A 12,158-nucleotide genomic window follows, 5' to 3' on the forward strand; every position below is an offset into this window, starting at 1 on the left:
AGAGTGAGATCCAATCAGCAAAGATAACCCCCAAACATCTCTCTTAAACTTACAGAACAGTAAGCAGAAAATTGGATTTGGTCACCCTGGTGCCCTCCCTGCAAAATGGATAGCTTACACTGTCTAACTTGAGAACAGCTGTGAGACACAGTAGAACCCATTCTGAAAAGAATGCTCGTTTCTTTGTATGCCTCTCTCTTTTCCCTTTGAACTAAACCTCTGAGGCCTGTTCATCTGGGAAAAGTGAAATCAAATCTGAGTTTGGCCAACATGCTAAACTCAACTCAACTCTCTTCTCAAGCTTCTACCACATATTTGTGCAAGTACCAGTCCAGCTAAAATTTGAGTGTATGCTACCAGGTAGAAATTCAACCATGTTTCTGAAAAGAATGCAACTTCTACCAGGGAAGCCAAACTTCCCATTTTGTTTCGTTTTGGAAGCTAAGACAAACTGGCATTTGCTGTTAACAACACACACACACACACACACAAAGATCCAGCTACCAGGAAACCTGGGGCTGCCTGATAGAGCAGATCCGTGACACAGCACTCTGCCCATGCTGCTGGAGAATGTGGGAGCTGCACCATGAAAAGTGTGCTGGGGCCCAGCCCTCTCCCCATGGGGGTGCAGTACAAACCACACCTGAAACCCTCTCAGCTCAGAAACGAGGGTAACAGTCACCTACACAAATACTTCACAGGCCCAATGCCTACATGTGACAAATAATGCTCACAGGTAGGTATTGGCAGACTATTATCCCCAAACAGATCCAACTGGTAATGTAATTCCCTCTACTGTCACAGTTCAGTTTGTCTAGGAAAAAGAATCCACCTACTTTACTAAGCCCAACATTGTGGTATTTCTTCTCCATTATTTTCTTCACTGGCTCCTCCTCCTTGAAAGTAATGAAGCAAAATCCACGCCTCTTGTTAGTTTTGTTGTCCATGGGGAGCTCTATGGATTCGACCTGGTGGAAGACAGTGATTTTACCTTTATCCTGCCATTCATGTCACTGCAAAATCCCTCTAACAGGTCATATCTGTTACTGAAATTACTTAGATTTGAATATGACAATATGACAAATACAGAGTCAAAGTTCTCTGTACCTACAGCACATGGGACTTCCTAGGCAAACAGTAGTTAAAGTCTTTAGTCCAGAGTAAACTCTCTGTAAGTTTGGAACAGGGCTTATTATTCAGCAACCAAACTGCCTGAACAGAGTTATGACCTGAAGCTGGCACCATCTGATAACCAACAGGGGAGCAGCAGCCATAGCAAGTTCATACAAGACCAGCTTTTAAAAACTTCACTGATACTTAGCTCATCTGCACCACCAAAAACTGGGGACAGAGACTACACAGTTGTACAGAATGTAGGCAAAACTGTCTCAATCTGTGCTACAGGAGATGAGCTGGGGGAGCTGAAGAGCATCTCATTGACCAAAGCATCCTGCTCTAAACACTGCCTCCCTCTCCGATGTATCCCAGCTCCCCCTTCCATCAAACCAGGCTGCTCAACTCAAGAGCCTGCAACTGAAACATCAACATTCTGACCACACACACATGGAATTACAATGGCCATAAAGCTTACATTAGTTTTACATAAGCATCAATACAGGTTGCACGTGGGGGATGCTTTCTATTAACACATTTGTGAAGACAGAACAGGTTCCACAAATAAAAGCAGTTTGTTTCACCACATACCTCACCAAAAGCTCCAAAGTATTCCCGGATTTTCTCCTCAGGTGTGTCTGGAGATAAGCCCCCAACAAAAATCTTTTTAACTGGTTCTTTTGTTTTCATGGCTTTAGCTCTTTTTGGATCAATGACCTTTCCATTCAGCTTGTGTTCTTTCTGGTCCATGACCTGAGGATAATTAAAACAGTTTTACACAGTTCAAGCTAAATATTTCACTGATGTAAGGCCAAAATTGATTCAATTTCAATATTGGATCACACCATTAAGTTGTTGCACAAAAACAAAGTTCTGTGATTTCTGACCGCTATCCACTGACAGTTCTGATAACTGGAACCACTTATTACCCAGCAGAAGCAAGAGTGTAACACCTCTCAAAAAGTACTCTTCTCATCCTCAAACTTTATGAAGTAAAAAATCTGTACTTTAGATATCACAAAGGTCACGAAGGTGAAAACATTTCTGTGTGCTGCATCCACAGCATTTTAGAAAAGCTAACAACTAATTTTTGCTTGGACAGAGCTTAAATGTATCAAAGCTATTGGCCGTACTCCAGGGATTCATGGTGCAGCTCTGGACTGCAGCAGAGCTGTAGAACAGAAGTCCTACAGTACAGCTATAGGACCACAACTTCTTTGCAATTCCTGCTTTCACAGCAGCAGGCAGCAGACATTAATAGACTGTATTTTTCAAGTGCCCAAGTGTAATGGCTTGCAGAACCTGCAAGTGCCCAAATCCATACATACCTCAGGAATCACTGCTGGTCCTGGACACAGCATCATGAGTAAGATGGTTCATAAAAGAAAGCATTTTCACAAGCACATGAAACATGCTGCACCCCTGAATCATCTTTAGCAAGAGATGTAAGAACAACGCCTACAGCCACCCTAGTGAGTGCTTTATCTCTGACACCTGAATTTGAACATGTTTCAGTACTTTAATCCTACCTTATCCACGCTCTCTGACTCTTTGAAGAGCACAAAGCCAAAGCCTCTCGATCTCCCAGTGATGGGGTCCAACTTGAGAGTGCAGTCCACAACTTCACCAAACTTGGAGAAGTAGTCCTTCAGATCCTTCTTGGTGGTGTCCCAGCTAAGGCCACCAATGAACATTTTCCTGTTAAGACAAGTTGGTCAATCTGTAAATGTGTGTTACCCCAAATCCTGCACTGCCAAGCTTTAGGAGCCCAATACCCTAATGCATGGAGCTGGCAGGATTTTATCAGTCATGGCACTGCACACACAGGCCTGCACTTTTTGACAACTTGCTTAAGTCAGTCTGGCCAGGACAGATAAAGACTTTCACATAAACAAACATTTTTCACTGTCTTCTCCTGCAGCTGCTTACTCTGCTGTCCCAAGAAACCACTAGTAGTAGTGATAAAAAGATAATTTACTACTCCTTCACATCCCCATCACATGTTCAATTCCGTCCAGTTATCTGTGGAGCCTCCACAAACTGAAACACACGCAGGCAGATTAGATTTGTAAGGAAGTGTGGTTAAAACAGAAGCATTTATCTACCAGTCTGGACTGGACATATGCCCAAATTAATAAATTAAAATAAATTTAATCAAGTCCCCTTCCCCAGAAAGCCATTATGAAAAAGCAAAGTATTGGATGGTCAGAAGTTCTTTCCTCACAAAAACTTTATATAAACACCTGGCATAATCCATTACCATCAAGAGAATGTCATTCCAGTATTTCTACAGCACCAGTGCTGCTGGGCAGATGTGTACAGCACATAATTCATAACCTGTATTTTCAAAAGCACACTGGAAGCTGAGAATCAAATCATGATCATCCCAGCATGTTAGTAAGGCATAAAACCCCAAAATTTTAAAAGATGAAAAAATCAAGCCAGTATACACACAAATGAAACATTCCAGGTTATTAGGCATAGGGCTTAGGAACCCATTCAAAAGAGGATTTGATTTGAGATGATCTCTTCTAATACTGATAAAGAAGATTTTACTGTGAGCTGTAACCAAAAAATATGATCCATGATGATCTATAAAAGCACTTTCTACAAAGCTTTGCCTGCTTTCACTGTCCTAACTTATTTCACAATCAGACACAGTTATCAGAAAACCTGAAAAACCACTGTCTCATGTTTCCAACCCTTCCACTTCCCACGCACAAACATTGCTGCCAATCATGTAAAAGAGCACTGTACCTCCACAGCTCAAACTGCCTCAAATCAAAAGCTGCTCCTTTGAACTAGCTCTGCTGACTTAGCTGTGCTCTCACAGAATTAACAAGAGCATTCCATTTCTGACAAAATCCATGCAGATGAGGGGCTCAGGAGCTTCAGATGTTTTTATAGCAAGTGCCTAATTCTGTCAAGAAGGAGCACCAATTCCCCACCCCTTTATCCACTTTTCCAGTTAGTTCCAGATCTCTCTTCAACAAAGCACCAACAGCCCCTTCTATCAGCTGTGACTTCTTACTGTCCTCATGGAAGAAAGGGCCCACCCTGGTAAGCCAGCAGCCTCACCCCAGCACAGGCAGTAAAGCAAAGGAGCTTTCTGCCCTTTGCTCACCCATCGTTAAGGTCCTTAGCTTTTCTGCCGCTCTCTGGAGGGCCTCTGTGTTTCTGACACAGGAGGGGCAGCAATGCTCCAGCAGCTACTACCGAACTGGCACTTGCTCACAAACCACCTGCCTCCGTGTGAACACGCAGACCCTGCTCTGTGTTCCTAAGGACAGGCACACCAAGAACCACGAGCTTGAAACCAAGAGCCTTGGCAGGTTTTCCATCTCTCCCCGCAGGAACTGCACCTCTGAGCCCACTCGCAGAGCAGCAAACCACGGCTGCTCCTACACCAACCACTGCTCCAAAGGACACTGAGCTCAGGGCTACACCACAAACATGAGCACAGTTCAGGAGCAGGGGCACAGCGCTGCCAAAAGCTTGGAAAATTCACACATTTCCTAGCCCACAGTATGGCTGGTCTAAGCCACATCAGCACGTACAGCTTCCCAAAATAAGTTACCAGAAGTGCACTGGGAAAGCTTTCAAACCTTAGCTAAACCAGGTATCACAGATCGGCTTTTTTCCCTTTACTACCAGAAGTGTTGTCAAAAAACTTTATTTCCTGCGCAGCATGAAAAATTGATGGGTCAAAAAGACTGAACCAGACTACGAGTCAATGTGTGATACCTGCAATCACTGCCCATTGTCACTGCACGGCTTAGAGACCACTTTTTCTAAGCTCTCTTGCCTCAAAGGAACCTGAGTTTGCACATGAAAACCCTTTGATTGCTGTGTATTCAAGGGTAATAAGCAAAACAAACAAGCAAACGCCAAAGGCATTGCAGCTGTTAAGAACAGCTGAAAAGTAACAAAACCATTTTAATTTCTGCTAATCCCAGCAAAATACTCAAAAAAGGGTTCCTGCTCTCTCTCTCTCTCTCTGCATTATCCCAGATTATTTACATCTCTCTCAGCAAGATCCCAGGTTATTACTGAAGGAGGAAGACACTCAGGAAGGTTTTGCAGCAGGAATCAGCAGGACACAGCAGTTAGCACTCCTTTATCCAGGTTATTTTCTGCCTTGACCAAAAACAGACTTGTAGCTCGAGTTTCACGGCCCGACAGGAGACAGCAGAGCGCAACAGCTTGTCCTGTCGCTGGATTTATTACACACACATTTCACCGGCAATACAGAGGGACACTGCCCCAGGCAGAGACCCTACAAAGATTAAAAGCTGTATTTACTCCCCATAAAACAGAGTAATAGAACATGCTGAGCTGGAAGGGACCTATCAGAATCATCAAGTCCAACTCCCAGCCCTGCATAGGACACCCCAAGAGTCACACCACGTGCCTGAGAACATTTTCCAAGCGCTTCTGGAACTCTGTCAGACTTGGTGCTGTAACCACTTCCCTGTTCTATTGCCCAACCACCCTCTAGGTGAAAAACCTTTTCCTGGTGCATAACCTGAACCTCCCCCGGCTCAGCTTCCTGCCTTTTCAACTCCTACTTCTCAAGTTAGGACACCACCTAACATAATCCTCCCGACAAGCTCCGGAGAAGCAGGGGCATGTTTTAGGCTGGGAAGAAGTCCCGGTGCCTCTGGCACTCAGCTAACACACAGTAATGTTTGCAGCACAGGGCAACACTGCAACTGCAACCAGAGCATTCGGCTACACCGAGTTCCTGTCCTCACGCACGCACCCACTTTAACTCATAGAAAAGGCATCGTTAAAAAGGAAAATAATCAAAAGGGCCTGCAGTTTGAGGCACATCGCACCATTCGCACATCGCGGGACCAGACGCCGCCCCCGCCGCTCGGCCCGTGACGTCGCCGAGGCGCCAAGTAAACAAACAGGGCAGCGAGCGGGGCCGGGGGCGCCGCGCCCCGCCCGGGACCGCCACCCGCCCCCGCCGCTCACCCCTCGTCCTCCTCGTTCTTGCTGGCGTCGATCTTGGCTCCCTCCGACTCGACCCCGCCGCCGCCGCCGCCGCCGCCTCCCCCATCGGTGCTCCCCGCCCCCGCCTGCCCCTCAGGCTGCTCCGCCGGCTCCGCCGCGCTGCCCCCGGCGCCAGCCGCTACCGCCGCCGAGTCCAGAGCGAACTGCTGATCCGACATGGCGCCGCCGCCGCCCCGCACCGGCCACCTCCGGTGCCGCCGCCTCCCCGCCGAGGCCCCGGCCCCGCTGGCGGCCCCGGCCGAGCGCGCCGATCCCTCCGATCCCTCCTCCTCTCGCTCCCTGTTTTTAATGGCGCCGCCACCGACCCAACCTAAAATGGCGGCCGGAAGGAGCGCGGCGGGCGGACACGTGACACCGCCCCCGGGAGCCGTGAGGGAGCGGGGGGGGGGGAGCTCGGCACGGCCCCGGGAGCAGCCAGGGCCCGGGGGGCCGACATGGACACTCACGGAATCGATAGGGCTGGGCTGGACCTCTGGAGACCGTACAGTTCAACCCCCCTGCCCAAGGCAGGGCCACAGGAACAGTTTGGGGAGGGTTTGGAATGGCTCCAGAGAGGGAGACTCAACCTCCCTGGGCAGCTGTTCCAGTGGTCTGCCACCCTCCACGTAAGAAGTCCTTCCTCATGGTGAAGTGGAACTTGTGTTTTGGTTTGTGGTCATTGCTCCTTGTCCTGTCACTGGGCAGCACTGAAAATCACCATCCTCTTGGCACCCGCCTTTGAGATATTGATGCACATGGTGAGATTCCCTTCAGCCTTCTCCAGACCAACAGGCCCAGCTCCCACGCTCTCTCCTCATGAGAGAGAAGCTCCAGCCCCCATCGTCTTTGTGGCCCTTCAGTGGAGCCTCTGCAGGAGCCCCTGGCCTTTCTTGTGCTGAGCCCAGTCCTGCACATGGTACTCCAGCTGCACTTCACTAGTGCCGAGTGGGAGGATCACAGATTGAAGTAAAACTTGGATCTTAGTGTGGTTTTGCATGTTAAACCACTGGAGCAATGAAACCATGCTCCTGTGGCACAAGTCTCCCTCAGCGGCTGTGGAGGGCAGTGCTGGATCCAGCTACATTCACAAATGCAGTGTATGAACTTATACACTGCTGTGGCTCCTTGCTGATTCTTCAGTTTATACGTCAGTGACATCAGTGAGTTTTAACAAGCAAGGTTTATTTTGATGCTTGACTAGGTATTTGTGCTGAGAAACATCAAATCTTCAGGCAGACTGCTGCAATCCTTTTGCCTCAGACAAAACATGCTCCTTTACCCATCCCAACCACTCTAATCCAGAAATGGGCTGGGCTAATGCAGTGTTCCTTCTCCAGCATTCAGGCTTTTAGTTGTTGCTCGCTAGTGTGCACTAGATGGGAAACCTGTTCTCTGAAGGTGAGAAGATCCAGTACAGCACCCAACTTGTACAGAAAATAGTTGCTGATCCTGAAGTTCAAGAACTTGTAATCTCCTGCTTGGAATTGGAATAGAAGGGGTGTGGGAAAGTAACTAAGCTACATTCTAGAATACTTGAGGTTTGAAGTGTTTGAGAAGCCTTGAAAAGCTCCAACTCCTAGAGCAGTGCCATCAGCATTGAAAAGGTGCTGCTGTAGTTCTAGATGCCTCCTGAGATGCACAAAACTGGCAGTGTTGTGCCACAGACCACTCTCTCCTTGCTGCTGCAGTGATGCTAATTCCAAAGAGGAAGAAGGGGGTGTATAGACCTGTTCTCACAGTAACCTTGATCTCCAGAAAGATCTGGCCTTCTATCCAAGTAAAACTATAGTTACACTACTTAAGGAGACAGTAAGACTCCACACTCACTTAAGTAAGCATTTATTAGAGAATCTTTTAACATGAAATTATACAAATAAAGTTTGTATAAACACAAGTCCACATTGTGTCATAACATGAATGGCAAAAAGAAAGTAAAAACCATAAAAGAAAACTAGTCGGCCGCTATGTACAGTTGGACACAGTTGTGTCATTCACTAAAAGTCTTTTACAAAATAGTCATTTCCTCTCACGAAGACCACCCTCCATTCACTCGCGATGCGTTGCAAGATGGCTTTTTGTCGCAGTATCTCTACCTAAAAAATCAAGACAAAATGCATGTCAGATCTGTGGCAGTTACTACAGGATTGTTAAAAGGTCCATTTTCATGAACTGCTTTAAGTCTTCTATATATTCCTTTCTTCACTGTTAAAGATCATATGCATATTTATTACGGTAACACAAGAGGTTTGTTTAGTTACCCATTAGTAATTTACTTTCCCAAATATCCAGCCCATGTAGGATGCTGCTCCAAAACACCAACCATCCAATTTAGACAAGCAAGCAGGCTCTGGATCACTTTCTTTTCCATTGGAAACACTGCCAAAAGGCTTTCTGATTATTTGCTTATACAACTAAACGACTTATGTGCAACACAAGTCAGGTCACTTTAGTTCAGACAGTCCATATGCATATGATCTTTAATGTTTATCCAGATTTAAAAGTTCGTTTTGGTTTGCAGATTTCACTATTAGCTATAAAAAGAAAAAAGCAAGCATTAAAATCTTAAAGAATGCACATTTAAAATGAGGTTCCACAATTGAAATACAACACTAAACAGAAGACCAAATGATTAAGCTGTAAAGGCATTTATGTACTTTAACTCCTGTAAAAAACCATTTAAGTTAAAGACACTTAATCTCCAAAAAAAGATTAAAAAAAGAAGCCAAAGTCTGAAGTTTTCCACTTTAATCTTTACGCTGGTACATGAAGTTGGAAGAGACCATACCACAGGACAGCGTTTTCTGGTGTATGCCTTGCGCTCTGCCTGCAACGTGCGACCCCAGAGATAGACGTGGTCAGGGTGACACACGGCCTGCAATGAAGTTCCCGCTGGCGGGTACAAACAAGGTATAATGTCAGAGTTAGAAGACAACATTCTTGTTTTCCTTAAGTTGTACCCATTTCAGTACTTTACCTGTTAATACTTCTAATAAGTTTAATTATTCCTCTAGATCACCTGGTACACAACGCAAACCAGAAAAACTCTTATGTTTTTCTGAAGTACTAAAGAAGATAAAGTCACACTTTTACAAAGTTAAAGATCTATAGACACGTAGGCAAAGCTGGTTTTAAAAAAAAAGTATTTTTTAAGTTAACAAAAGCTTAATTAAAGGAAAAGTCATGCTAGGCAAGTTTTTACTCTTTGTTTGTCTATTGATCTTTAAATTAGATTAGGCACGGTCGGAGTGGAGCGTGCGCTCCTGTACACACCTGTTTGTCACGTACTAGGTACTGCCTTAGTAGGGCTGGTAGTTGTTTTGGTGGTTGCCGCCGCCACGGGACGCCTTCCCATACGTGCTCTGTTGGCCTGCAGGGAGCATGTGGGGAAAAACAGAACCCACAGGCGTTAGCACCAGCCTCAGAGGGAGACTGCCCCCACAGCAGCACACCAAGGGATCCCATCTTCAGAGCCACGGGCTGACCAAGAGCAGCCTTGCTCTTGTTACGGGAATGAGGGCAAAGGCACTTACCACTGTAATCTGTGTATCCCGGCCCGTATCCGTAGTTGGGATAGTTGTACCCAGAGTAGTCGTAGCCTCCATAGCCACTGTAGCTCTGGTCACTGTAAGCGCTATTGTAATTCCCATAGCCTTGATCGTAATAGTTATTAAATCCTTGGTTCCAGTTTTGTCCCTGACCTGAAACCAAGCATAGCAATTAAGTTTCAAAACTTGTTTCACTCCTCTCCTGTGCCCCTTCATCTAACTTCTTGGATATGAGAGTGATCAGTAATTGCCTGAGCACCAAGCGACACCACAGGATGAGCCTCACAGCATGGTGTGAGTTGTGTCTGCTTGACCTTCAAGGACTGAGATGCATTAACCTCCATGTACCAGCTGATTCCTTCTGATCCATTTGAAGGTGCAGCCAAGTGGCCGCCCCACGCCTTAGCAAACAGCTCCTGGTTTCCTGCCCTTGGGCCAATTAAGTGAATCCTTCTGAAGTGAAAGTGTAACTGTGCTGGCTACACTGACCACAAAGGTAGTGTATGGTCAGAAGCACCTACATCCACCCTGCCCCTTCATCACTTGAATGCAAGCAGATCAAGAAGAGATTCCTCAGCTTCAACAAGCAACCATAACCACCAAAACACCACTTACCCACAGGCTACTTTACACATTTGATTTAAATGAGATCTGCACACAACTTGCAACCTGGAATATCTATAAACACCAGAGTGTTTGCTAAGTACTTAGATTAACAGAGCCACGGAAAATACTCACCCCGTCCACGCCCCCTTCCGCCTCCACGTCCACCAGAAGAATTGCTTTTCCCTCCTTTCTGCTGCTGCTGCTGCTGCCTGTACACTTCTTTGGGCTGTGCTACTTTGATTTCACACTGTAAGGAGAGAAATCCTTTAACTTACTAAGAATTCCAAGAGCATTCTGCGAGTTTCTTTCACAGAAGCCTACAGAGATAGATTTCACATGCTAAGAACAAGAGTTGTCCTACCTTGCCTGAACCAATCTGGTGGTATCTGCTCTCTAGTAACTTCTTTACTGGCTCTTCATCTGTGTATGTGATAAAACAGAAGCCTCTCCTTTCATTCGTCTTTGTGTCCATGGGAAGTTCAATGTTTTCAATCTGAAATCAAAATGAATACAAACAATGCATGAAATCTGAAAGCAACCTTTTATGCCATCAGAACTATCTGGCAGTACAGAATCTACAGACTACTTTTGACAGCTATAAATAAGATCATTACAATTTTATGAAATCATTAACATATAGATTCAACTATCTCTAGTTTTGACCAAGTCCCTTCTCACAAATTCTTTCGTAAGAGAGGCAAGACTACACTTGAGAATTAGAGATATTCTTATATAGTATACTATACCTCGCCAAAAGCACCAAAGTACTCCTTAATCTGTTCTTCAGAAGTATCTGGACTCAGCCCGCCAACAAACACTTTTTTGGGTGGCTCCTTCCCTTTCAGCGCTTTTGCCCTTTTAGGATCTATTAACTTGCCATCCAGTTTGTGTTCCTTCAGTTCCAACACCTACAGAGCAGACAAAGGAACAGAGTCTCAGATCGCCACAGCCACACGAGCTGCCTTCGTGCCCTGGGTCTGCAGGGAAAGCACGCACCTTCTCCACGCTGGCAGCATCCTTGAAGAGCACGAACCCAAACCCCCTCGACCTTCCAGTGACCGGGTCTGTTTTGATCGTACAATCCACAACCTCGCCAAAGCGCGAGAGATACTCCGTCAGGTCCTTCTTGCTGGTGTCCCAGCTGAGGCCTCCGATGAACATTTTCCTGGAGGGGACAGGAATCGCGTACGGGTTCGGGTGAGAGCGCCGGGAGAGCCCCCCCGGGCCCCACAGGCCGCCGCTGACGTCAGGGCCCCGCTCGGCCCCCCCGTCCGTGTCCCCGCCCCGCGGAAACTGGGTCACCGCCCGGGACACAAAGGCGGGCGCGGCCATGGAGCGGGAAGGGAAGGCCGCGCTGCCCCGGCCCCCGAGCCGCCCCCGCGAGCTGCAGGGCGGGCGGCGGACATGGACGCGCGACTCCCCCGCACCTCCCCCCCCACACCACGTCCCCTGCCATACCCGTCGTCCTGCTGGTTCTTGCTCGCGTTGATCTTGGAGCCCTCGGCGAACTCCTCCTGGCCGCCGCTCATCTCGGTCGCGTCCTCCATGGCGGGGCGAGGGCGGCGGGGGTGCTCGTGCGAGCGGCGGAGAGAGCGGAGACCTGCGCCCCGCAGAAAATGGCGGCGGAAGAGATCCGGGCACCGCCTGCGCCTCTTTTATATAGCTGCGCCGGCAGCCAATCAGCGCCGTCCTCCGGCCCGGCGCCGCAGCGCCCCCGGCGGCTCGAGGCGGGGCTGCAGCAGCCGCCCTGCGGCCGCCATCGCGCGGGCTGGGCCGGGCCGGTGCCGCGGCTCCGAGCGGGCACGGGCACCGCCGCACCTGGGACCGCGCCACGGGCGGGTGCCGGGCTCAGCGGGCCTGCCGGCAGTGGGTTGTAACGCGTAACCCAGAAACCCC

The 12,158-nt window shown here is 47.8% G+C and overlaps 2 protein-coding genes across 5 annotated transcripts in view; both read right to left on the reverse strand.

Moving 5' to 3' along the window:
• Positions 1 to 6,452, reverse strand: part of HNRNPD (heterogeneous nuclear ribonucleoprotein D) — a 9,268-nt gene extending 2,816 nt beyond the window's left edge. For 2 of the 3 annotated variants that reach the window (XR_010439891.1, XM_064711150.1), the window contains exons 1-4: positions 6,094 to 6,344; positions 2,643 to 2,811; positions 1,705 to 1,866; positions 837 to 968 (exon numbers count right to left, since the gene is read on the reverse strand). Coding sequence is in view for 2 of the 3 variants with exons in the window: in XM_064711150.1 (XP_064567220.1) it covers positions 837 to 968; positions 1,705 to 1,866; positions 2,643 to 2,811; positions 6,094 to 6,290 (660 nt within the window). In the remaining variant the exon portion in view is untranslated. Of the gene's footprint in view, positions 1 to 836; positions 969 to 1,704; positions 1,867 to 2,642; positions 2,812 to 6,093 lie in introns of all 3 variants that reach the window. The other variant, XM_064711151.1, reaches the window with a different exon arrangement.
• Positions 6,453 to 7,933: 1,481 nt separating this feature from the next.
• HNRNPDL (heterogeneous nuclear ribonucleoprotein D like) lies at positions 7,934 to 11,901 on the reverse strand. 2 transcript variants are annotated; one of them, XR_010439892.1, is made up of 9 exons: positions 11,721 to 11,901; positions 11,259 to 11,427; positions 11,009 to 11,170; positions 10,624 to 10,755; positions 10,395 to 10,509; positions 9,642 to 9,809; positions 9,382 to 9,478; positions 8,897 to 9,000; positions 7,934 to 8,204 (listed from the first exon to the last, which is right to left on the reverse strand). XR_010439892.1 is itself a non-coding variant. In XM_064711152.1 (8 exons), the coding sequence occupies exons 1-7, from the start codon at positions 11,807 to 11,809 to the stop codon at positions 9,408 to 9,410; spliced, it is 906 nt and encodes a 301-aa protein (XP_064567222.1). In that variant the 5' UTR covers positions 11,810 to 11,901; the 3' UTR covers positions 7,934 to 8,204; positions 9,382 to 9,407. The 2 variants fall into 2 exon arrangements, 1 of the variants encoding a protein (XP_064567222.1); XM_064711152.1 differs by lacking the exon at positions 8,897 to 9,000.
• Positions 11,902 to 12,158: the final 257 nt, after the last annotated feature.

This window comes from Zonotrichia leucophrys, chromosome 4 (assembly GCF_028769735.1).
Source record: "Zonotrichia leucophrys gambelii isolate GWCS_2022_RI chromosome 4, RI_Zleu_2.0, whole genome shotgun sequence".
Lineage (NCBI taxonomy): Eukaryota > Metazoa > Chordata > Aves > Passeriformes > Passerellidae > Zonotrichia > Zonotrichia leucophrys.

Bases quoted from the DNA above. Each gene is read 5' to 3' on its own strand.
- HNRNPDL (XM_064711152.1), bottom strand. From the start codon at position 11,809: ATGGAGGACGCGACCGAGATGAGCGGCGGCCAGGAGGAGTTCGCCGAG. The intron at 10,510-10,623 runs GTAGGACAACTC...CTCTCCTTACAG, and splicing joins ACCAGATTGGTTCAGGCAAG to TGTGAAATCAAAGTAGCACA. The intron at 9,479-9,641 runs GTAAGTGCCTTT...TGCTCCCTGCAG, and splicing joins GGGATACACAGATTACAGTG to GCCAACAGAGCACGTATGGG.